Raw genomic sequence first — 26,248 nt, forward strand, 5'->3', positions numbered from 1 at the left:
TACCCTGCATTGCCCAACACCTTTGATTTCATTCTAGAATGCATGCATTCACCACATACACTAAGCACAACAACTGTGTGTTCTCAGTTTGTTCATATGTATAGAAATATTGCACCTTATTTTTGTAAAATACAGAGCTGGGAATACTTGCTGATGTATTGGCAAATACTGATAAATTGCTATTTGTTTATTATTTTTGTTTTCCATTTTGTATGCATGATTGATAAGGTCCCTGCGATGGACTGGCGACCTGTCCAGGGTGTATCCTGCCTTCCGCCCGATGACTGCTGGGATAAGCTCCAGCACCCCCCCGCGACCATGACGGAGAAGAGGCTTAGAAAATGGATGGATGGATGGATGATTCATAAGGTATAATCACTTATTATAGATTATAAGTTATGTTTAGAAAGCAGTTCCCAGTGTACTGAGCAAACTCTATCATGTCATTTTGGGCAAAAAGACATTACGCTCTGAATGTTTTCTGTTTAAACTGCTGTACTGCCAGTTGCAATTTTTGTGAGGTCTTTTCACATTAAGTCGATTTTTACAGATTAAACGCACTGAAATCTATCAAATCTTTTTTTTTTTTTAATCCTGAGAATGCAGGAAGAATGTGACAAAAATTAGGAAATGCATTAATTGAGTAGTAATGGTGACAAAGTTATCATTTTTCTTTTAGCCAGTGCAATTCAAAAGCGCAGTACACCGGTAATAGCCGATTCTGTTAAGAAAACTCAATAACAGCACAACAAGGTGTGTGAGTGTGGAGTTCAAGGCATTGCCTCATCTGAGCTCCAATGACTAAAATGCTACAAAAGCTCTGATGTGAAAGATGGCATTAGTGCTAATGATGGGCTTGATGTTTTTTTTTTTCTTGCAAAACCCAGACTGAGTGTGAAAATGCGTCATGGCTTTGTCGCCCTCTCTGGCACTAATGAAAAAAGGAAACTGTTTGGAAAATGGAAACAGTCCTAGATATACAGAATATGTAAACCCCTACAAAATACCCATGATTTTAAATAATGTAAAAATACTTGTTTTCACTCGTTTCTTGATACTCTGGAGAATATCCCAGTCCTTTTAAAGTGCAAAGCAAAGATACAGCTCAGGGCCTCTTTAAGTTGTTATTGTTATTTGAAAAGCAAACTAGGAATCCTTTAGAACATTTATTTTACCAGCATTTACACACAAAATGCATTTAAATGAATGTGTCCATCAGGCTATGTAAGGGACAGCAGTGTGCAAAAAAAAATCCAGTTAACTACTGATTGACCAGAATTTTAAGTAAGTTTTTTAATGTAATCCCATCATCATAATGGCGCTATCGTAACATTGTCATCTTTGTTCAATGCAACTTTAACTACTTGGCAGTGACAGTGGTAGCCATCAGTTTGGATTAGCCTGTTAAAAGATAGCAACAATCCCCCTGTTTGGTGGGAGTGATGGACGAGTTTCTGTCTTCATCTGCCTCTTTTAAGGCAAGTAAATATTCAATGAAGCTGAATTCCTGAGAAGAAATAATTCACCCATGATATAAATGAGTATTTCTGCTTCTCTGCCATCTCTCACACTTAGTCCAATACACAGGTATGCACATTGCAGACAGCTAAGCAATGTAGCAGTCAAACAGCTAAGTCATATAAACAGATCAAAGTGGCTAGTATGCTGCACTAAGCTGCCTGATCATGCATCTTGTTGAAAATGCTGTTGAACCCAAACCACTACAGAGGCATGTGAATTGTACAATGAAAGCATAAGTAACACTTTAAAAGTTAAAATGTTTAATTAACAAAAAAGCTTTACTAAAAATCTTCACTAAGAGTTTCATTTAGTGTAAGACTAGGTTAAACTGGTGTAGGAAAGCTATAAGAAACTTTACAGCCCACCCACTACACCATCCTATCTTGTGTCCCAACGTACGGTATACTGGGTTAGAGTGTTAAGAAAAAAAAGGCACACCCACGTTATTGGCCCTAATATGCTTGAGTCATGCCAGAGGCATGGCATGATATAATGGAATGCGTCTTGCCAAATTGGTTATTTTTATACCAGAATGGACCCGCTGCCAACTCTGCCTCTGCTTAGCATATGTGTGTGGGGTTTCCACAGAACATTAGAATACTGAGATCTTTCATTTCTGAATATACTGAATAATAATAAAGGCAGTGAGAAAACATATTCAGTGATGCCTTCATACGATCAAGTAGTTGCATTATGATGCACTCACATCCCTCATCTGCCTCATATATACCTGACATAAATGCAGCACTTTTTCAGAAGACTTGATGCTTAACAAAATACAGTATATATCATGAAATGTTTGGTATAAACCAAAGAAAAATTGTATTTAATGGACAAGATACACAAAAATCAGAGTATGCATGTGACTGAATTACAATCACAAAACTAGAATTTGAGCCCAGTCGATATATCAGCTAATATTTAACACCTGCTGATTTTATCAGTATCAGCAAAACATCACCAACAAATGTGGCATCAACAGGATTCCTGACAAAGTCTTAGATGGTTCTGCTACTGGGGAACTGGGAACTCATTAAGTCACTATGTGTTTAATAGGATCACAGCAATACAGGCTGAACTGGTAAAACACCATCGCAGTTACATCACATTACAAAAAAAGGAAAATGTATCCAAATGTATCTACATGTATCTTTTAACAGCAGTCTATAAAGCACCCATAAAAACTAATATGACAAAGAACAAAAATGAAAAATAAAAGCACATGAACATTAGCCAAAACCACAAGTAATTTGGGTAGCTCCGCCCCAATTCTACACCATAACCCAACCCAACTGTTTCTTTGGGTTTAAGAAGTAACAACTAAGAACAGGCAATCAGTTATCAAAATTTCCAGCTCCTTAAAATTGGTACTGAGTTTAAGAATTGTTCTTAAACTTAGGAGCTGCTTAAAATTTACCAGCCAATGCCAATAAATATTTGGCTGATAAATATGCAAAAACATCTACCTGTACAAGATGTAAATATTTTAAATATTCAGTGCAGCTGAAATACTGTATGAAAACAGAATAATCCCCCTGCATCACTTCATATATATATATATATATATATATATATATATATATATATATATATATATATATATATATATATATATATACATTTTTTTCTGCCTCATGCATCTCATTAGATGCTTACACACTCCAGTGCACAGGTGTGTGTACTTGAGAACTTGAAATGACATGCAAAATTTTGGTCACTACATAACATATGAGAGCTACAGCATATCACTAATATTATGCGTACCAGGTACACAGCAAGAACTAAACTCCTGCTTTCACTAATAGACATTCTTAACAAATAGTGTCAATAGAATCAACACCCTGTTAACTGACCGAGTCAACAGAATATCACAGAGCCTGACTTTTACTAAGACGCAGCAAGCACACAAGCAGTCTTGGACACAAACTGTTTTAGTTTGTTTCCTGTTTAATTAATTCGAGATGCTATTACGAAAAAACAGATGCAACAGACGACACATCTCTGTTCCATCCAAATAACCATGACAACAGTAATGATGTCATACTGATGACAAACAGGAATGGATCTGATTGGTAGGAGGAGGGTTGAGGGTGGTCTAACAGGCCGAAATACTTCTGGAGGGCCGTTTTGGTGGGATTGCAGCTACCCGAGGCCGAACGTGTGGGGGCGAATGCCTCAGACAATCTTAAGGCTCGAGCTGTGTCGGGAGGGAAAAGCCCTGCAGTAAATAGTTAATGAGAGGTCGTTTTTCATCTCTGCCTGAAAGCAAAACAGACACAGAGAGAAGCTGGAGAAAAGGAAGGGGCAGTAGAGAGAGATATAGGATGAGATGAATTAAGGTGTGGAAGCAAAGAGGGAGAAAACACAGTTGGATACAAAAAATGAATTGCAAAACGATAATGTGAGGAAAAGCTGGAGCGAGACTAATGAACTAAATGTTTACTGCCATTGAATCTGGGCTGAGATGCTAATCTGTGTAAAAAATGCTTATCTCACATTTCAGTGGGTCAGTACTTTCTTAGTGTTAAACTAAACATACAATTACGATACATAGAGCTCAAGTGAGTATTACACAAAGAGATTTCTCTCTCTCCAGTCAGTTTACTACGGTGGTCAGCCTTTCTAAGAATAAGATCACCTTTTGAAGTCTAAATGAATCAGATGTGTCGCTGTGAATGCCAGAACTATGCTACTTAAAATAACAAACCTATGCATGTCCTTATAGTCTAATTACGTAAAATGTAACTGTTCGTTTACTTCATTAAACTGTAATGTATTCATTTGTTAACAATTCATGTGTAAGTGCTGACAATGATTGCACTCAATGCATAGACATTTGGGGTATAGTTTGAGACAGCCATTAAAATGCAGTCATTCAAACAAGCATCTCTTAGCAAGTGTGATACTCAGGATTAATCATTTTCAACTGTGAAAATACTCTCTTAAATATATTCTGATCCAATAAAGCCATTCACTTTCAGAGTGCATGATGAAAGAAGTATATAACTCGCACTATTCACAAGTCGTTGTCTCTTGGCCTGGCTTTTATCTCAAGGTCATTTTGCAAGTCAGTTATTTCCATGGTGGCTCCACTTGACAATAGAAAGACCTGTAGTAATTTTGCTGACAGATCCTGAGTGACAAGAAAAGGATTTAAAATGGACAATGTCTCCTTGTTTAGCTCCTCAAATTGCCTCCTGAACTCTTCTGCCAGTCTGTCTAGGTGGATGCACAAGTGTTTAGGACGGAAAAAGCCTTGCTTGAAATGTTATTCAGCATTTTGTTACATTTTGTTAAGAGGTTAATAGCAGCAAGATAACTGCTGCTGAAAAAAAACAAGAGTTTGGGAAATACTACTTTAAAATTCAGATGACAAGACAAATTTGGTGGCTCAAAGACGACGCAAGACAATGCGCACACCTGGTAGCTAGTAGACATGTTGACTTGTGTTTAGTGATTCTCTCCGATCAATCAGAAGTATGTAGCATTTTTTGTCACCTTTTGGTATCGGCTCAGTTAGCTTGGAACCTTGATGGAGATGCTACGATAAATTGTACCTAGTACCAGGTACCACATTTGCATAGCACATATTGCATTTTGCATAAACCAAAAAAAGCGAGTAGAGCCGGTACCATGCAGTGGAAAAGCAGCTAACGTAATTTCACTTTGAAGGCAGACCCAGTACTAATCATGTATGTCACGTTTCTGTCCGTTCCCTGTAATTCTCAATTTAGCTCATCTAGTCTGGAAGTTAGGCCTGTCAGATGCTTTATCATTCATCCTGTAGTCTTCATACCTTGGCTTCAAAAGTCTTGTAATGTCTGGCAACAAATCAATGAAATGCTGGAGCACCTTCCCATGACTTGAACAATGTGACATGCAGAATCATCAAGTAATGACTCATTTAAAAAGTGATGCTGAATAGATTAACAATTGTGTACAAATGTGACCACAACAGTCATCACACGTGAGAAATCCACTACTTTGTTGGGAAGCACTTGCTGATGAATGACAGTGGTAACTGACAAAAGCAAGGAAAGTGACTCCACTACTCTTGCTAGAGTTGCAGCTCCAAGTCACATTTTACTTATTGCTGCTCATATTTCATTTATGTTTTTAAAGTCTCTGAAAAAGGAGCTGGCAGAGACGGTCATCACCTCTTTTGAACTCCCCATCCGTATTTCCCTTTTGTGGGGCTTTCAGCAAAGCTTTCATCTCTTTTGGGCAAAGCTGCACTCTGACACATCAGGCAAATGGTTTAGTTCTTAACCGCAGAGAATAAAAACTAATTCTGTAAGTTGTCTGTCTATGCCTTTTTCGTCAACGTCCCTCTCAGACACTGTTTTTTTTCTCAAGTAGTAGTTTGGACACATGTAAATTACCATTTTTGAGCTCTGCACTTGGCTAGTTAAACACTGATGCAGAGGGGAGCAGCTTTAGTAAATGGATAACATGGCAGGCTAATTTGTTGACTTGTATGGCCTGAAGATCAATATGTCAATGAAGAGGCACTGATAAACAAGTAAATAAGTAATTCAGTCTGAACACAAATACTCTGGCTGTTGGCAATCATCACAACTGGAGGTGGTTTTGATATACTGAGGCATGTCAGGACATTGAGTTCAGAACATATTTCAGTACTTTTATTTTAATGTATGAGGCTAATATATTCCTGTCTTTCCAGTCCAGTAGTACTCATTTATCTTCAACTATGCAAATTATATTTGTATTTCCTGCAGTTTGTCAGTCAGTATCTCAATCATAGCATCAGAAGAGATTTCAGAAAGGATCATCTCTAAGGCTACGTTTACACAGCAGGTAAAAGTGGCCCAAATCCGATCTTTTTCTTTATATGTGACACAGATGTGTCATTTGTGTGGCAGTGTGAACAACAAAAACTGCATTGAATCTGACATTTTCAATTCTGATTTGAGACGCTTTCATATGTCGTACTGAAATCCGATCTGTAACCGATCTGCAGTAATGCGACTCGGTCTGAACAGCCAGATCGGAATTCATGCAACTTTTACGTCAGTTCAACTAGATGTTCGTCATAATCTTGTGCTGCTGAGACTCACAAACATTTAGGCTGATGTTTCTGTAACAAAGAATAGAAGAAACTCATAGCAGTTGCTCCGTGTTTGAAGAGGTTTCGAAAAAAAAGGCAGAGCGCAGCCAAAGGAGCCCGAGGACAATCCGAGGACACGGAACAAAGAAGTGGCTGAGTAACGCGCCCTTTTTATGGGGAACTTGGAACACATTGTGGGTGATGAGTCCAGCTGTCAACAACTGGAACTTCATAATCACTCCTGTGATGCTGGAGAAGATGAAACAGGAGAGACTGGTGTTCGCTAGTCTTCATGATTGTTTACCTCTGGACAAGCCACGTGAAGTATTGTTTTTTTTGTGCATGCGGGTCGGTTTGGGAGCGTGATCTGTTCAGACTGATGTCGCATACAGATCACATTTAAAAGACAATATGAACAGCCAAACAAAAAAATCGGATTTGATGAGAAAATCAGATTTAGGCCGCTTTTACCCACTGTGTAAACATAGCTTAGAAGACACTGAACACCTCAGCTATCTGCTTTACTAGGATAATTCAACCGAAGAACTCTAACATGCTGACATGTTAAACTTAGGTTTCAAGTTAGCATGATGCTAATATGTATCACCAATGACAATAGGTTCCATTTACCATTAGCCACCTTGCCATTCTTTCACTGAACTTTCTCTTTTAACATAAGAAAAGCTGTTCACCCAAAACTTGAGTCCTTTAAGGGCAAGGTTTACATTTACACACTATTTTTATTTCATCCTCCATCATTCTTTCCACCTCATGCTTGTTCTTTTCTCACACACACACACACACACAGACACACACACACACACAGACACACACACCAGTCTGCTGTTTTATCTTCCTACTAATGCAATACTGCAGTTCTCCATTTAATTCAGCTGATGTATATCCTGATTTCTGCAAATGTAATTTTTCCACTCTGAAAGGTGATTTTCCTAGGTAAGAATATTAACTGCTCTTGATTCTTTTCTTAATAACCAAACTAAAATGCCTGACTTCATGGACCAAAATATGTTTTCAGCTTTTTGCAGACCAAAGTAATAAATCCTAGCAATGCAGCACTTGTCAATTTGGTATCAACAGCCATCGATAAGGCAGCACATAAAATAAGTTTATAATTTTATGCTGTTTCCATAGCTAATATTTCTATCATCCCCATTCACCTTACAGAGGAAATTACAATGTTGTCTAACCTTCAGCTCAGGCTAGTAGCTATCCAACAGGCTATAGGTGGATACCTTGCTCTTTCATGCAACGCAAACATAGCCAGCCTCCCTTGATTAAACTGTTCTTGTGTCAGTTATAGTGGTTTTAAAGTGGATAAAGCTTTAGCTCAAGATGACACAAAGGCAGGGGCGGTTGATATGGAAAAAACAGTATATCATAATACTTAAAGACGTTTTCATGATACACAATACGCATCACAATATTTTGACACACAGTCAGAATGTGCTGCTATCAAAAACTATGAATAGAATTATTATTCAACATTTCACGTACTGTGCTACACTAAGTACAATTAAACATGGCTAACTATGTTCTCTTTTTAATGAAACATGCAGTTGGACAGTTCTTTAAGTACTGACAATATGCACAATATGCTCAGAACTGCATATTGTGTATTACAGTAACAAAAATAAAATATTGTTATACTGCCCAACACTACATCTAGGGCTTCTTCCTTTTCTCTATGTTTTCATGGCTCTATTTGTGACCTGTTGCCTTTTCTCAATGTTCCCTCAGTGAGTTTGGTAAGATCACTGCACTTTTTCTGGCTGATACACATTTGTTGACTGATTTTATAAACACCTCTAATTCTTGACTCTTTGTAATCGCTGTTACTTCCACTGGCAGATTTTTGCTGACCGTGTGCTTTGTCCTGTCATTGAATTTAATGTTGCTGCTGCAGTGATGACAAAGCATTTTTCATTTCCCCTTTCAAGCATCGAATCCAATAGATCTCACACAGCAGGTTGACGTTCAGTTATCTGTTAGACGAACACACTGGGATATCCAAGCTCCTTGCCAAATTCCTTGCCGACTGATTTGTGCAGGGTTTTTCTTATTCTTGGTTCTGTTTACATTTGGACTATCTTAGGAAAGCTGGTGCTAGACCATCTGGCCTGAGTGGCTCTGGTGGTTTCATGGCTACACGCACTCATTTGTGGACATGCATTTTACTTAGGAGTAATGCAACAATATCAAGCACCAGGGACTGATGCACTGCACCACAGTAAATGCAGGCCTTGCTTATGCCTTGAAAATAGGAGGCAGTTCATGCTGGCTTATAACTGCGTCTGTTGCCATTTATTCTCCCCACTCTCCCCAGCACCACAAACACACACACACACACACACATATGTAGATGTACAATTATGGCTTTGCTGGCATGGCATCAGAACTGGTCACAGATCAAAATCAATTAGCATTACAGAGCCATGGAAATTATAACATACTGCTCACACACGGATGCACACACATACCAGCTAGCTGATTCCAACCAAAACAAGAGAGCAGTGTTAAGACACGCACATCCTCTAATTAATAAAATTAAGTAATGTGGTAATTAAAAGAGAGAGAGAGTGCGCACTTTGTCTTGCAAACAGAGGCTGACTGCAAGCCTCTATTTCTGTCATAATAACTGCATACACCTGTGTGTGTTTTTACAAAGAAGCCGTCAACAGACAAAAATATAATTAAAAAGAATCTGTTGAAAATAATGCCGGCCAGGATGAAGCTGTTATGCAGACAGGGCACGACTCCGCATCTGTCACTTTGACAGTCACGCATGAAATATTTTATAACGTATACAATTCGCTGAATAAACAGAACATCTAGTCTGGATTCTTGGATGGACTGCCTGTCATTTGCTAGTTTACAGGACAATAGCCCATAGTTGCGTACAGTCAAATTTGAGCAGAAAATCAGCACAGTTTTGTTATTAATGAAGTTCATCTTTGTCATAATTTTACAATCTCTCTCCCGTCTGTAAGAGTGTGAGTAAATTTCAGCGTAAATGTTTAACAACCTGAAAAAATGCTTAAATCGCAGTTAACTTACCAAAACCTTTCAGTATCATCTATAATACCAATAATAAAAATGCTCATTTGTAGAAATAAATGCTGCAACTATTCCATGTTCTATTTAAAGATGTATTAGCTACACTGTGCTTTCGTTTTATACCACTGACACATACACTATATTGCCAAAAGTATTTGCTCATCTGCCTTCACACACACATTTGAACCTGAGTGGCATCCATAGGGTTTAATATGATGCCCACCCTTTGCAGCTATAACAGCTTCAACTCTTCTGGGAAGGCTTTCCACAAGGGTTTCGGAGGGTTTTTATGGGAATTTTTGACCATTCTTCCAGAAGCACATTTCTGAGGTCAGACAATGATGTTGGACGAGAAGGCCTGGCTCGCAGTCTCCGCTCTAATTCATCCCAAAGGTGTTCTATCGGGTTGAGGTCAGGACTCTGTGCAGGCCAGTCAAGTTATTCTACATCAAGTTATTCTACACCAAACTTGCTCTTCCATGTATTTATGGACCTTGCTTTGTACAATGGTGCACAATCATGTTGGAACAGGAAGGGGCTGTCCCCAAACTGCTCCCACAAAGTTAGGAGCATGAAATTGTGGAAAATCTCTTGGTCTGCTGAAGCAAGGGGCCGAGACGAACTCTTGAAAAACAACCACACATCCTAAGCCCTCCTCCACCAAACTTTAAATTTGGCACAATGCAGTCAGACAATTACTGTTCTCCTGGCAACTGCCAGACCCAGACTCATCAATCAGATTGCCAGACGGAGAACAGTGATTCATCACTCCAGAGAACACGTCTCCACTGCTCTAGAGTCCAGTGGTGGTGCTTTACACCACTGCATTCGACGCTTTGTATTGTGTTTGGTGTTGTAAGTCATCCGTAGCTGCCATGGAAAACCATTCCATGAAGCTCTCTACGCTGTTCTTGAGCTAATCTGAAGGCCACATGACATTTGGAGGTCTGTAGCGATTAACTCTGCAGAAAGTTGGCGACCTCTGTGCACTATGCGCCTCAGCATCCGCTGACACAGCTCTGTCCTTTTATGTGGCCGACCACTTCGTGGCTGAGTTGCTGTCATTCCCCGTCGCTTCCACTTTGTTTTAATACCACTGACAGTTGACTGTGGAATATTTAGTAGTGAGGAAATTTCACGACTTGACTTGTTGCACACATGGCATCCTATCACAGTACCATGCTAGAATTCACTGAGCTCCTGAGAGCGATATTTCTTTCTCAAATGTTTGTAGAAGCAGTTTACATGCCTAGTTGCTTTATACACCTGTGGGCATGGTTGGGAAAACCTGAATTCAATGATTTGGATGGGTACTTTTGGCAATGTAGTGTAATGAACAATACACAGCTTGTGCAGAAACCATCTCATACACTGCAGTGGTACAGTGTTTAAATGTTATTTTACAACTCCAATTCCAATGGAGTTGGGACGTTGTGTAAAACATAAATAAAAACAGAATACGATGTGTTGCAAATCCTTTTCAACCTATATTCAATTGAATACACTACAAAAACAAGATATTTAATGTTCAAATGGATAAACTTTATTGTTTTTGGCAAATATTCACTCATTTTGAATTTGATCCCTGCAACACGTTCCAAAGAAATTGGGACAGGGGCAACAAAAGACTGGGAAAGTTGAGGAATGCTCAAAAACCACCTGTTTGGAACATTCCACAGATTAACAGGTTAACTGGAAACAGGTGAGTGTCATGATTGGGTATAAAGGGAGCATCCCTGAAAGGCTCAGTCATTCACAAGCATGGATGGGATGAGGTTCACCACTTTGTGAACAACTGCGTGAGCAAATAGTCCAACAGTTTAAGAACAATGTTTCTCAATGTGCAATTGCAAGGAATTTAGGGATTTCATCATCTACAGTCCATAATATCATCAAAAGATTCAGAGAATCTGGAGAAATCTCTGCAAGTAAGTGGCAAGGCAGAAAACCAATACTATAATGCCCGTGACCTTCGATCCCTCAGGCAGCACTGCATTAAAAACCGACATCATTCTGTAATGGATATTACCACATGGGCTCAGGAACACTTCAGAAAACCACTGTCAGTGAACACAGTTTGTTGCTCCATCTATAAGTGCAAGTTAAAACTCTGCCATGCAAAGCGAAAGCCACATATCAACAACACCCAGAAACGCCGCCGGCTTCTCTGGGTCCGAGCTCATCTTAGATGGACTGACGCAAAGTGGAAAAGTGTCCTGTGGTCTGACGAGTCCACATTTCAAATTGTTTTTGGAAATCATGGACGTCGTGTCCTCCGGGCCAAAGAGGAAAAGGTCTGTCCAGATTGTTATCACCATTAACGCTGAAAGGTACATACAGGATTTGGAGCAACATATGCTGCATCCAAGCAACGTCTTTTTCAGGGACGTCCCGGTTTATTTCAGCAAGACAATGCCAAGCCACATTCGGCACGTGTTACAACAGTGTGGCTTCGTAGTAAAAGAGTGCAGGTACTAGACTGGCCTGCCTGCAGTCCAGACCTGTCTCCCATTGAAAATGTGTGGCGCATTATGAAGCTTAAAATACGACAACAGAGACCCCGGACTTGAGCAATTGAAGTTGTACATCAAGCAAGAATGGGAAAGAATTCCTCCTACAAAGCTTCAACAATTAGTGTTCCCAGTTCCTAAACGCTTATTGAGTGTTGTTAAAAGGAAAGGTGATGTAACACAGTGGTAAACATGCCCCTGTCCCAACTTCTTTGGAACATGTTGCAGGCATCAAATTCAAAATGAGTGAATATTTGCAAAAAACAATAAAGTTGATCTGTTTGAACATTAAATATCTTGTCTTTGTAGTGTATTCAATTGAATATAGGTTGAAAAGGATTTGCAAATCATAGTATTCTGTTTTCATTTATGTTTTACACAACGTCCCAACTCCATTGGAATTAGGGTTGTAGTAAAATAATTACCTACACAGAGTAGTCTGTACATCATTAAAGGCAGCCAATGTCTTCTGAATGTGAAGATGCTAGTGTTATTTGTAGGGCTGCCAAAATAAAGTTTGACACTTGAATATTAATTAGATTCAAAGATAAAATGGACATTTGCATGTTTAAAGCCTCTGCTGTGGCTCTCTGTATGCGCTAGACCGATTAGTCAGTGACATCATGACTAGCATATATGACATACCTTTGCAGACCATAAATAAAGGAAACAGTGGTTTATTTTCACTTTTAATTAGAGTATTCATTTGTTTGAGACTAATGCTAATAACTGACAGCAACTATATCATTCTGAACGAGGCGATATGTTAATTAATAAACTGAAGGCATAAAAACATTCTGGTTTGAGATAACTAAATGATCTGCTAGAGGCAGCAGACTCTTTCTGCGATGTCAACACTCCAAATGTAGATGCTCTGTACCAAGCTAAAATCATGCCATATTTATAAGGTAGCCACTTACGCCAGTTATATGGTTTTCTGTCATTACAGTTGGTGTGATCATACTTTCTGACAATGGGATACACCTGGTATAGGGATTTTAAGGCTTCATTCTAGGAATTTATTGGAATCATTCTCATCTCGCTGAGTGAATTTCTGCAGTTATCCAACTATTCAAATGGTCATGTGAACACCACACTCCATTTAAGAAATCCGATAAAGAGAACTCAGTAATCAGATTTTTCAGTGGATGTATACTCTTACTCAAATTTCTTTCAGATTTCTCAGTCTGCACATGCGCGAGAACAGTCGGTGGATGTCGTGAGATAGCAGCAAAACACTTTTGGAGTGGCACTGAAACCAAACATGAAATGTTTCTCTTCATTTTCTACATGATGCATGTTCACTTTTTAAAGTAGTGCAATGTTTAAAAAAAGCCATGGCATGAAGTTTGAGTTTTGCGTTATGTTTACGTCATGTCTTCTTCCATGAGTCTATTGGCAGATTATCTGATTACTCAAGTGCATGTAAACATGCTGCTTGAATTACTGACAAAATCTGATTTTTTTAAGTTATCGTATTATTAAGTGCATGTAAATGGACTCACTGACTTTGAAAACTGATGTCTATTGCAGTTAAGCACGCTCACTGATCACTTTATTAGGAACACCTGTACACCTACTCTACACAATTATGTAATCAGCCAATCATGTAGCAACAAGGAAATGCTCAAATCAACTATCAGAGTGGGGAAATTATGTGATCTCAGTGATTTTGATAGACGATTGTTCATGCAGGTAGGCTGGTTTGAGTATTTCTATAACTGCTGGTCTTCTGGGATTTTCACAGGCTGTTTACTCTAAATGGGGCAGTAAAAACATTTACTAAGAGGCAGCTCAGATGGAAATGCATTGTTGGTGAGAGGTTAACAGAGAATGGCCAGACTGTTTCAAGCAGACAGAAAGCCTAAGTTAAAACAGATAACCACTCTGTACATTTGTGGTGAGTAGAAAAGTATGTCAACATACACAAAACGTCAAACAGAAGAAGCCAAAAACAGAAAGTTGAGGCTGCAGTGGGCACAGGTTCACCAAAATTGGACTGGAAGATTGGAAAAACATTGCCAGGTATGATGAATCTCGATTTCTCCAATATCGATAACAGGGTCAGAATTTGGCACCAACAGCATGAATCCACGGACCCAACCTGCTGCGTGTCAACAGTCCAGGCTGGTGGATGTGGTGTAGTGGTGTTGGGTCGTGCGCGTCAGGGAGGAGCCGCCCCTCCTCTGTATTTAAGGGCTGATACAACGTCACTTGGTTATTCAAAAACCTCTTCTCGCTTCACTCAGAAGCTCAGCTTCAATACAACCGCACTTGGGTGCTTAGTTTAACTGTCCACAGCCTGAGCTAACAACTCAGTCACTGGGCACTAACTTGCCCACTTGTGCAGTGGAGTTAACCTCATTCTGTCACAACAGGAAGAGGCTCAGCTGTCTCTAAACAGCAGCCCTGCTCATTTCGTTGTCTCCAAACAAGTAGCGAACTAATCAGTCTGCTAGCTGACCATTGGTTAGCAGTCGTGGCTACACCCACCTAGCTAAAGTTTTGCAAAAAACTTCCCCTTGGTACTCACAGTGGTAGAAGCGCCCATGGTTGCTTCTAGCTCCAAGGTGGAGGAGAAACCACCTCCGCAAGTGTGCCCATGTGGCTATAAGATTTCAGGCACGGACACTCACACCAAATGTGCCACGTGCCTTGGGCTGCGACACGCCCAAGCAGCACTAACCTAACCTGACTTCTTTGAGCATTGTGCACGCCCTCAAGTGTCTCCGCCACAGGCTAGCATGCCATGCTAACCTGTCTGACCTAGGCCTGCTGCTGGGAACTACACCAATTTCAGTGACCGGGGGGGCGGAGGACTCCAAGGCTCCTACCAGCGCAAGCTGGGGCAATCAGCTTGATGAAGCTGAGCCGCTAATGGATGACTTCAGTGGCCTCAAAGCCATACAGCTGATCTCTGCAGTCATAGACAGAGAGTCTGAGGGGCTTTTTTCTGAGGAAAAGGACTGCGAAGAGTCCACTTTCATCCGATCAAGACAGGCTACCCAACCGAACTTTGCGGGAGCGGACTGCAGCAATGGCGACTCAGCGCCCCTTAGCATGGATCTGCAGCACATGTGCAAATGCGCAGCAGAGCAGTTGGGCATTCCATGGCCCAGCATCCTGGCAGAGACCACCAGTTCCTGTTATAAGGGGAAATGGCTACCAAGAGCCAAGCAAACAGCAAGACAACTCCTGCCAGTGTTCCCTGAATGCAAGGAGGAAGTAACTCCCAGAATAAATCATTCTCTGCCAAAAAACTCCTTCAGGGAGGGTCAGCACTAGATTGTGCGAATATGGAAGGAAGTGGCCTCTCTCACCTGCCTCCAGTCGAGTCCATAGTTTCCTTCCACCTGCACCCAGGGCAGAAAACCATAACTGGTACCAGCTTTACTTTCCCACCCAAATCTGACGGCTTCCAGTCCTCCATGACTGAAAAGTCATATCGTTCGGTTGCTACAGCCGTCAGAGCCCTCAATGCCTAATCCATGCTCATGGAATACCAGGCTGAGCTGCAGGAGGAGATGACATCCAAACCGGACTCAAGGCGCTGAGATGAGTTGTGACTGATTGATCTCTGCCTTTGAGTACACAGATGTGCTGTCCAAGCTTCTGGCAGAGTAATGGGTATCATGGTGGCACAGGAGAGGGTCTTTGACTCAACCTTTCTAGCCTCTCTTACAAAGAGAAGGTTCAGCTTCTGGATGTTCCAGTGGACCCCAAGGGCCTGTTTGGTTCTGCTGTCGCTGCCATGCAACAGCGCTGCAAAGAGAAGAAAAGGAAAGGTGAAGCTTTGCTGATATGTCTCCCCAGGAAGACCCCATCTGCTGCTCCTCACCAGACCTTTGCACAGGCAGTGGCCCGCCCACCTCCTGCCTTCAGGATCCCTAAGCGCCCCATGACACAAATGGGATCTCCTGCACAGCCCAAGTCCCTCAACGCAACAGCTGTTTGGTCCAAGAACCCCTCTCCTTCTGCTTCGATGCAAAGGACTCAGCCAACCCAGGCCTCCACTCAGGGTGAGAAGAAAAAGCACCGTGCTACCTAGTGCACAGCCATGGGCAGGGAACAACCAGGATGGCCAGATGCTGGTTTCTCTATCCCCCCAAGAGTTGCAGTTCAGGCGTTCAGAGCCCCAGCTGGTGCTCAGTTCACATAGCCCAGCAAAGAAAATGAGAAACAATGTTCAGGTGGATGTTCCTTTTAATGCCACCAAGTTTCAAAAGCACACACCAGTGTTCTTTAATAAGTGTTCCCCACAGCACATCCAGGCTTGCAGCCGAGGGCACTATCACATAGGTTACAGACACATGCAGTGTTAAAACACAGTGCTCATACCATGTTGCAAAATATTCCAGACACAGTGTTAAACAAAAATATGGCTGCCCACAAAAAGTGGCCACAAAACCACCTGGATGGTACAGACCTGTAAAGTGTCTTACACCAGCTTACACTAGCAGATGGCGCACACGTGCCAATCAGTGTCAGTGGAGCGCCCCTCAACACCACTAGCTGTAAAGAGAGAAGCATGATATGCATGTGTGACCTCAAAATGTGTGTAGTGCACGATAGACAAGGGGTACAGACTCCAATTTGCCATTACTCCACCACAATTCAGGGGAATACTGTCCTCGAAAGCTCTGGGCAAATCAGCTCATGTTCTTTAAGAGGAAATATCCTCATTGATGATGTCACGATTGGCCCCTCCCAGTTCTGTCCATGCGTTCACATTTTGGTTTAGACCCTCGTTTCATGACTCCGCCCCCAATTGTCTCCGTCTGTCCCTCGTTTTCCATGTGTATTTAAGCCCTGTGTTTGCCGTTGGTCTTTGTTATATGCTGTGTTGGATGTTCTGTTAGTTCTGTTCTGCTCTGCTTGTTCAGTTGGATTCTGGTTTGTCTGTCATGTCTGTCCCCCAATCTATCCTTGTTGGCTCTATGACCCTGGACTGTCTCGACCCTGATTTTGGATTTGTCCTTAATAAATCTCGCTTATCTCAGCATGTGCATGACAGGTCCAACCTAACTACCGTAGGTTTGCCCGATAATGTTATAGCAACGATTCAGAGTGCCAGGGCCTTATCTACTCGAACCCTTTACAAGCACAAGTGGCAAGGTTTTGAGGAGTGTTGTGCAGAATCACAGGCATTGCCTTTTCATTGCTCTATCCCTTTGATTTTGTCCACCTTACAGGAGCTCTTGGATAAGAGAAAAGCCTTTTTCACTGTTAAAGTGTATTTGGCTGCAATATCCTCCTGCCATCAGGGCTCTGAAGGCACAAGAGTGGGATACGCCATTTTATGAAGGGAGCACGCCCTTTTGAGCCTATTCATGGCGTGAATCTCAAAACTTCATTAATGAAGACATTTTATTGTTTGCACTGGGGGATCTGGAGATTGTTTTGAAACCTAACCTTGTCTTTATCCCCAAAACTGTTGATTCATCAGGAACGTTTCCCCGTCTTGTATTGACAGCTTTTTACCCCCCAGCATTTGCCTCTGATGAGCAGCGGCAATTACACATGCTGTGTCCGGTGCGCGCACTGCAGATTTACCTGAACAGGACTGAGCAGTTTAGGAAAACTGATCAGCTGTTCGTATCCTGGGCACGACCTTACCTTGGGAAGCCCATTACTAAACAGCGCCTGTCCCACTGGATAGTAGGGGCTATTGCTCTAGCTTACTCCAGCAAAGGCATGCAGCCTCCCGCTGGCTGATGGGCACTTCCCAGCTGCCAGCCAATAGGGGCTGGCATATTGATACAAGTGCTTCTGAGGACTACGCAGAGGGCCGCAAAAGTATTTTAATTTTATATTAATATAAGCCCGTTTCACAATGCAATGTACTACGGTACCCAGCATGCACTGCAATGTAATGTCCGCTCCAACTCTCCTACTCCAACAACAGTCTATGAGACAGCGATTACACCTCAATTCTACACAATTCTGCACAGTTCCACACCAGCCATATCACCAAACACACTGCCTTTCAGCTGTTGTTCAACCAATATACTGTACTACATACATTACACATATACGTTACATACAATATACACTTTTACTCAGCAGCTCAGAAATTGAGCCCAAGAATTAATTAACCAAGAAAACAAAGAAAAGATGTTAAAGTAAATAGATATTTTTAGATTATCTATTCACTATGCAGAAATCTTAAAACATTATTTTAAACATGGGACTCAACCTCTCCTTACAGAAAATGCTTAACATACTGTTACAGAGCATGACCATAAACACTTTCACTAATACAAACTTGGCATCCATCAGCCAAGTCTCATCATGTGCATATTTACCAGCTGCTGTACATGATAATGAGTGTGTGTTTTTGTCACTCAACCATATCTGACAGAAGGCTACCCTCACACTAGCCACAAACCCTTTAGTGCACTTCACAAAGGAAGCGACATTGAGTGCGGTTCTCTGCCACATCCTTTCTGTCCTGGCTATCGAGCCACGCCAGACAGCAATAAAAGGAACACACATACTAAATAGCATAGGTCTAAAACTCTACAGTAGGACTGTAATGAAACATTAGAATCATTTGCAGGCAAACTGAAATGCTATAATGAAACCAAGAATGAAAAAAAAAACAGGATAAGGCATGTACACAGGTGGATATGCCATCAACAAGGTGTCAAAATGACAGATTTCCCCTAAGTGAAACTCGACTAACAGACGAGCCCCCAGAGCAACATTCAACCTTGTCGTTCACACCAAAGCTGTGGCACAGAAGAAAACGGTGAAATTGATGAGTCTCCAAAACAAGCCCTGTACCTGACTGATCCAGTACCACATTCCCTATCTCAAAAACCTTTTTCTTTAACACTCTAAGACCTAACCAACAATTCCCAGATCAGTGATTCTGCAACAGATCTGTGTGACAGGGCTATACATGTCTACACTGGGCATTAGAGACATTACTACTCACCAGCTCCACTGATCCATAGTGTTTTCGGCTAAACTCTCCCCTCCTGCACCCCAGGTCTTCTGAGGCAGAACTGAAAGAGACAAAATGGTTTGTCATTAAATATTTTACGAAGGTTACATAGCATTACGTATGCTATCCATGCAAATAATCATATTAACATCCGGCTCTAAGCTGTTTGCATACAAAGCTCGGATGAACTCTTCTATCCTGTTTTTTCACAGGTTGTTCTGTTTTGCACTTTCAGGGGTGTGTAGGTAGTGTGTTCACATTAGTCCGCTGCAAGTTGAATTCAATCTTAAAACTTTCTGAAATCAAAGCATGGCTCATAATATTAATGTCAATATCAGTCAAGATGTTAATTTCTAAGAGCTCAAGAGCTAACTTACTTAGATAACACACAACATGCTGACATTTGATTCTGTAGAAGCTTTTTCATGGCAGACTGTGTATGGCAAAGTGTTTTAAGATAGTGTGTGAAAGGTCTGAACTTGTGAAAGGGCTATCATTATGTTTCCATTAGCACTTTATACTTCAAATAATTTAATATATTCTTTTTATAAAAGAAACTCTGTTTATAAAAAGGACTGCATCTGAGCGTGAGGTCATGTTAGAGGTTATATGTGCCATTTAAAGCTTTATTTTGAGATTGTGTGTGTGGATAATGGGTACCCTCGCTCTGCTTTCTCTAAGTATCTATGTAAGAGCAGGTCAAATACCATGGACCTCACCTTTGTATGTGATGCTCTTCTCACTTACTACTTTTGACCTCCAAAAAAAGAGTGAGAATGAACATGTGTATATCTAGGTAATTACACCTGGAAACAGACATTAAGGAAAGTGGGCTTTTTTCAAGTTGCATTTATAAAGGTTTTCGAGGTAGACTGGTAGATGGTAGAAGCATCAGATTCCTAGATTTCTACATTCTGAAGGTATTACAGCATAATCATGTTTTTTTTTATATATAAAAGCTGTTTTTACACTGTTGCTTTGTTGATAAATGCTGACTCATCAAATTTGACCACAAACACCCAGAAATACCTCTACAACTTTGTGACTTGGGCTTTAGAATGCCATCTACAATACAAAAGAAGAAAAACACTTTCCACATGATAAAAAATCTGCCAGTGCATCACGTTTTGGCACTTCCCCCAATTTTTTAGATCACCTTCACACTTTAGATGCCTTTGGGATAAGAGCAGACAGTAGTTGTGTGAAGCCTCAAGGTCAATAAAAGGAGCATTTTTTTAATTTGGTGAGACCCCTGTAAATGAACTGAATTGATTTACCCTCATCTTGGCCCTAAACTAACATTAATACTGACATCTTCTGCATTACTCTATATTATCACCTGGAGAGTATCTGTAGACTATCGATAAGAGACTAGACAAATTGCAAAAGACAATATAAATACCTGCTGCTTGCTGTTAATGTTACATAATAATGCAATTATATGAATTAGTCAGTAATAACACAAGAATTGTTCATTATTATCATTATGGTGATGTAAGTCAATACTCTTCCCTAATACTCTCAGAGTTTGCAACCACAACTAGATGTCCCAGCTGTGACATGAGCCAGCACTGCCCAGTGTCTTACAGAAACCACTGACTGCATTTTCTTTGAAAAACTAAACACATGGTCATGCAGCATGCAGCGTAGATTACTTGGCTCACCCTTCCAGCACAATACAGGTTTGTGAATGCTAGATTGCATATTTTCAGTTGCTGTATGTAAAAATAGCAGTTGGTAGTTCATAATACAACTGCCCTCCACACAGCTGACTGGGGTTTGATTCCCCACCAAATCAAGCACACCATACTAAGAGCCCTTGGCCAGGATTCCCAACGCTAGTCGCCCACCTCCGTACCAAGTCACTCTGTATAAGACTGTCTGCCGAATGTATTAATGTACACCAAAACTTCTACTCTTCTTTTTGACCAAGCCCTTCTGAGGCTGTATCCTCAGACACTTCTCCAAACCCAAGGGCTGGTTGCTAAGGAAACAGGGTGGAGGCAGCTTGACAGCCTGAACAAAGGTCATCTTGTGGCACCAATTAGGGTCATCGACCAGAATATCTGTCAACGTGACTATGCCTCTACACATGTCAATATAGCCTTCAGAAGATGACGTATGTTAGACCATTAATTTTGTCTGCAGGCACTTATACGAAAGGTGCAATGCAACAATTCTCAATTTATGTACTTCTTGAGACAATTCTCTGGATCAGTATCTGCATCAAAGTATCTTAAAATGGATCTAAATGTACACATTTTTATACAACTGAATTTCCTGTATTTACTGTGGCTGAAGAGTATTTTGTATAACACAGTATAGCACAGCATTGCCAAAGACTTATTTCCCATGATAATCTACAATATCCTCCAGCTGCAGCAAGCTGGACTCTTGTGGCACGATTTGGTCCCACATTGTTTCTTTAATTTCACCATGCAAAAATGCTACTGCACCTCCTTTTAGGTCACACTGTACAACATTAACATGAGTTTTGACTTGCATTACAATTCTGTGTGCTCCAGCGGGGGCCTTCATTTTTCTCCCTCATATTGTCAGGTGAAAAGAAAGACCGATACCGAGCAAATCTGTTATACTGTGCCATAGCAAAATTTACATACAACATGCACATGCTGTAGGCCTCAGTGGAGCTGCCCAAGAAGTGAAAATGAGGAAAATGTGTTTGCTGCATACTGCCTTAAATATCAAACACATGTGTGGTGGACCAGAGCGCCCAGTTGATATACAGTACTGTGCAGAGCTCAGAGACCTCATAGGAATTGAATCTTTGTTTTTTTTTGTCCCACAGTGCTGTAGGTTGACAAAAATTTAAATTCCAAAACAATTTAACATGTTAGCTAGTTGTCAGTTTTAATCATTACTTTGAATATGTGTGGCTACCACACTGTCAGACTTAATTATAAATAAACATACAAGGCCTGCAGTTATATTCAACGTTCAGGGAGTGGGTGTGGGAGAGGTCTCGCTATTGCAATGAACTTCTGACACCTTTGCAAACTGTAAACAGCATTTCACTAAATGGTGTCATAGTCTTTGCTGAAAGGCTGGATACTATCTTTGTTTCTTATGATCGCTCTAAGATCTTTGGCTGCACTACCCAGACCATGGGAAAGAACCCAAACCGATAGAGGAACGTGCCCACAGGAACCTTGCTTGGCACCTGAACCAAGTTTCAGCACCCTCCCTCCTACCACACACACAGATCCAGTGTCACGCAGAGGCATGAGCTGCTGAAGATGTCTTCATGGCTTCTGCGTAAAGACTGAAATAGATATACAGTGTGGGGCCACCACCCCAACACCATCTCCTCTGAGAAAGTGCTACTGACCACAAGGGCTGAGAACATCCGCGTCTATGTAAATACATGTGAACGATAATTTTAAACGTTCCTCTTTGTGGTATTAAGGTGTGAGGATGTTCTCCCACTCTGTGTTTGTGTGTGTGTGCGCGCGCTCTCTCTCTCTCTCTCTCTCTCTCTCTCTCTCTCTCTCTCTCTCTCTCTCTATGGGAAAGTGGTGCATGCAAGTCCATCCTACCGTGAACCGACCATTAAACATGAATAATTCACGCATTTTCCGTGTGTTCCCGTGAAACCATGTTCTCTGTTTACAATGGCTGGTACACGTTCGTATATTTAAACGTTACAAATGCGTTTATCACTTTAAACCCTATACAGCACAATAAACCCGTATAAAAATGCATAACAGGTCGCCGTTTGGGGACGTTCAGCAGTGGCTCTTTCAGCTTTTTTAGCAAAAAATACATCGTAAGTCCTCAGTTGAAGAGACTATATGATACTTTTAACCACTACGTTGTATGTATTTAACCCCACTTTGTCCAAAAATTTTCCGTTCCACCTTAAAGGGTGCAGTAGTTTCATGCTGCTGCCCGTTCATGCACCAGACAGTGACTGCTGCACCATTTAAGGTGGAACGGACAACAAGCTGGAGAACAGGATGCCAACTTCAGCCTCGTCGCCTGCAGCTTGTTGCTCACTGAAAACAACAAAAATGTGTGACTGAATTCGCCACGGTGACCGAGCAGAGCATCAGCTGGGGGCGAAAGCCCGCGAACAGACCCTCTAATGACACGAAAAAAGCACAGACGTGAGAAAAAAGACAGCAGGGGTTCGGCGCTAGACAGCCGGACTGGACCCCTCGCTCACTCACCGCTGGTTGAAGCTCAGCAGTTTGCTCGCCGCAGTGTCTGCCCCGCTCATGGCCCCCCAAGCGGCGTCAGGATCTACCCCCCGGCTGGTTCGGGCTGTGTGTCCCTTATCTTCCCTCTCCTCCGTCACTGAAGACCACGGGTGACCATCGTCCCCTCACTTATCACACCCCTCCCTCGTCGCGGTCCGCGTTTCTAGTATGACTTCGTGTGTATGTGACTGACTGAGACCGCCTGTGCGGAGCCTAACGGTCACAACGGCAGAGAGAGAGAGAGAGAGAGAGAGAGAGAGGAGAGGGGAGGAGGACACGAGCCATACGCGGCACGAGCGCGCTGGCTTTCCCGCGGATTTCCCTCTCGCTGAGCTCAGACGGGTTGCGGGCTGGCTAACTGCTCTCTCTCTCTCTCTCTCTCTCTCTCTCTCTCTCTCTCTCTCTCTCTCTCTCTCTCTCTCTCTCTCTCTCTCTCTCTCTCTCTCTCTCTCATGCACACACACCCACGATTGTATTCCTATCTTAGTTGGGTATTACCTCGGCTCTCAGTGTTGCAGAAGTAGCTACGTTTTCATCTAAAAGCTGCTCTTAGTTTTGCGTTGTAAGTAAATCCTCGTGGGGACCAGGCAACATTCTGTAACCCCAAAGAGCTGTATTCATGTTCCATCACAGGGGCGTCGCTCTGCTGAGTGTAATATACCACAAGAGTTAAATTAAAACCTCGCTGATTTTAAGTGAAGTACATCGGCTAGCTATGTTACATTAATTAGCTTAGATCAGGTATCACAGTGGAGTAAAGCAGTTTTCTTTCCATGTTAGAAAAGCATTTATTGGCAGTTATAAGTAAAGTATGTTTCATAGTTTTGATCTTTGCTAACTGTGCACTGAAACACAAACCAGGCAGTGATGTTCATGGATAAGGGAAATTCGGTCTCTCAACAGCCTATTTTGAAGAGTGAAGTTGCTTTATACAAACTTTAGTCCCGCTAATGTTGAATTTTCTGCCTCTGTTTGGCTAACCCAAGTATCCCAACCTGTACTGGGAAAGTGGTTGTGATCATATGTTTTTGAAAACGGGCTAAAATTGCAGTGTATGTCTCGTGGGAATTGGCCAGGCCAGAATGTTCAAAGTGACCAACAACTTTGTGTCAAACTTTCACAGCATCAGTAACACCTCACTGAGTGAGCAGACCCTTGTTAATTGCCAGCTTGAGCCATGTGTCACACTAGGCTTATGTTACATGGTATCAGATGTTGGTATCACTGCATTTTTATAAGTATGAGTACAATACCAATTCGGGTATCGACATATCCTTCAATACTGGGCTGGGTGTTTATAAGTTGATGGTGTTCTGTTTGTACAGCCTATGAGTAAATGCTATGTTTTCTATTATACACATTTTTAGACTGACCATAGATTAGAATGATTAGAGAATCATAATTTGCAAATATCGGCACTAATTTAAATTACTGCAATATTTGATACCAACATTTAGCCTAAGGTTCTTCCCCACAAGCAAAAAACAATATGTGCATTTGATTTGAAAAAGTACTGAAGCCAAAAGATTTCCTTTTGATTACTGAAGTTAAGATTAGGATTACGTTGGGTGCAGAGCTAACTACAGTTAGTACAGAAGGCAGTGGAAATACCCCCAAACATAGCAATACAAACATATCAGTTCCAGTAACAAACCTACAGGAATGCTGCTTTAATAAAGCAAGCACTTTATCGAGTAGAAGACAGATAAGACAAAACACTAGACTGGAACTGTTCCAAGAATCTTGATCTGAGAGTGATGAGTCCCAGTTCTCTTTATTAGCATTATACAGAAAGACTGCACAAGTATACAGCGTGTAAAAAAAGCTATAGACACAAGAAGAGCAAGGATGCCAGTGGAGACAGATAAGAAATACATAATACAGGCCAGATTATACAGACTGTGTAAACAGACAACATTAATATTGTTCTTATTATTTAGCTTATTTAGGTAAAATTTAGTTATTTAAGTAAAGTTGCTCCATCTGTTGCTCTATTTGTAGATGCATTTAATGTACAACCATGATGCAGTCCAGTGCTGGTGTAATGATGATGATAGATGTCGATGGTCTAATTCTTCTGTGTACAAGGGGATGGAGACAGTAGTTATCCTGTGTGTGTGTGTGTGTGTGTGTGTGTGTGTGTGTGTGTGTGTGTGTGTGTGTGTGTGTGTGAGCACACAAGATTTATGAACAACCAGGTGATCATATAGTAATAGGAGAACATGGACATAACTGTACTTTTAAACATGTTGAGTGATGCAATATCCTACAATAATACCACATTTATTGTACCTAGTGTAGATGACATTGTTGTCTATTTGGTGTACATTTTTGTACACCCCCAGAGCACAGAGTCAGTGTTCAGACACCAGACAAAACTGCTGGTCTCAGAAAAAACACATGAGCTAAATCATGTCTCAGCTCTCGTACATCAGCCAAAACCGCATCAGGCTAAGTTGAATAGTGCATTTAATGTTCTTTTATTTCAACTCACATATTATCACTCACAACCACCTCAATGTTTGGACCGTTTCAAAATTAACAGATGAAAAATGTGGCTATTATTATTGTTGACATGATCAATATTATCATTGGTAAGGTTAAGCAAAGGTTGACCCATAAAACCCAATGGGGACAGCTGTGCACGTTTTATTGAAATGACTGTCAAAAGTTGATAACAGAGAGATTTGGTTCAATGTGGTAGATTCTCAAGCCTTCACCAGAACACAAGTTGTGAATGCTGAACAATTTCTCTCCAATTCACGACTTTCAGGAGTCTAAGAAAGAACTAGGCTACATAGGCTCATTATATAGGCTTTGGTTCTAGCAGCCGATGGGAATTACAGAGCATTATATCACTGTGGTCGGAAGAAAACACAGAGAACACCTGTTGCCCTTTACATTG

At 41.2% G+C, this 26,248-nt stretch overlaps 1 protein-coding gene across 5 annotated transcripts in view; it reads right to left on the reverse strand.

Moving 5' to 3' along the window:
- garnl3 (GTPase activating Rap/RanGAP domain like 3) overlaps window positions 1–26,248 on the reverse strand; it is a 99,865-nt gene that overhangs the window by 43,684 nt on the left and 29,933 nt on the right. For 4 of the 5 annotated variants that reach the window (XM_037533487.1, XM_017698823.2, XM_037533486.1 and 1 more), the window contains exon 2: window positions 19,115–19,184. In XM_037533487.1, the coding sequence (XP_037389384.1) occupies window positions 19,115–19,184 (70 nt within the window). Of the gene's footprint in view, window positions 1–19,114; window positions 19,185–23,313; window positions 23,702–26,248 lie in introns of those variants that run through there. The other variant, XM_017698832.2, reaches the window with a different exon arrangement.

The sequence above is a fragment of the Pygocentrus nattereri genome, chromosome 23 (assembly GCF_015220715.1).
Source record: "Pygocentrus nattereri isolate fPygNat1 chromosome 23, fPygNat1.pri, whole genome shotgun sequence".
In the NCBI taxonomy this organism is placed as follows: domain Eukaryota; kingdom Metazoa; phylum Chordata; class Actinopteri; order Characiformes; family Serrasalmidae; genus Pygocentrus; species Pygocentrus nattereri.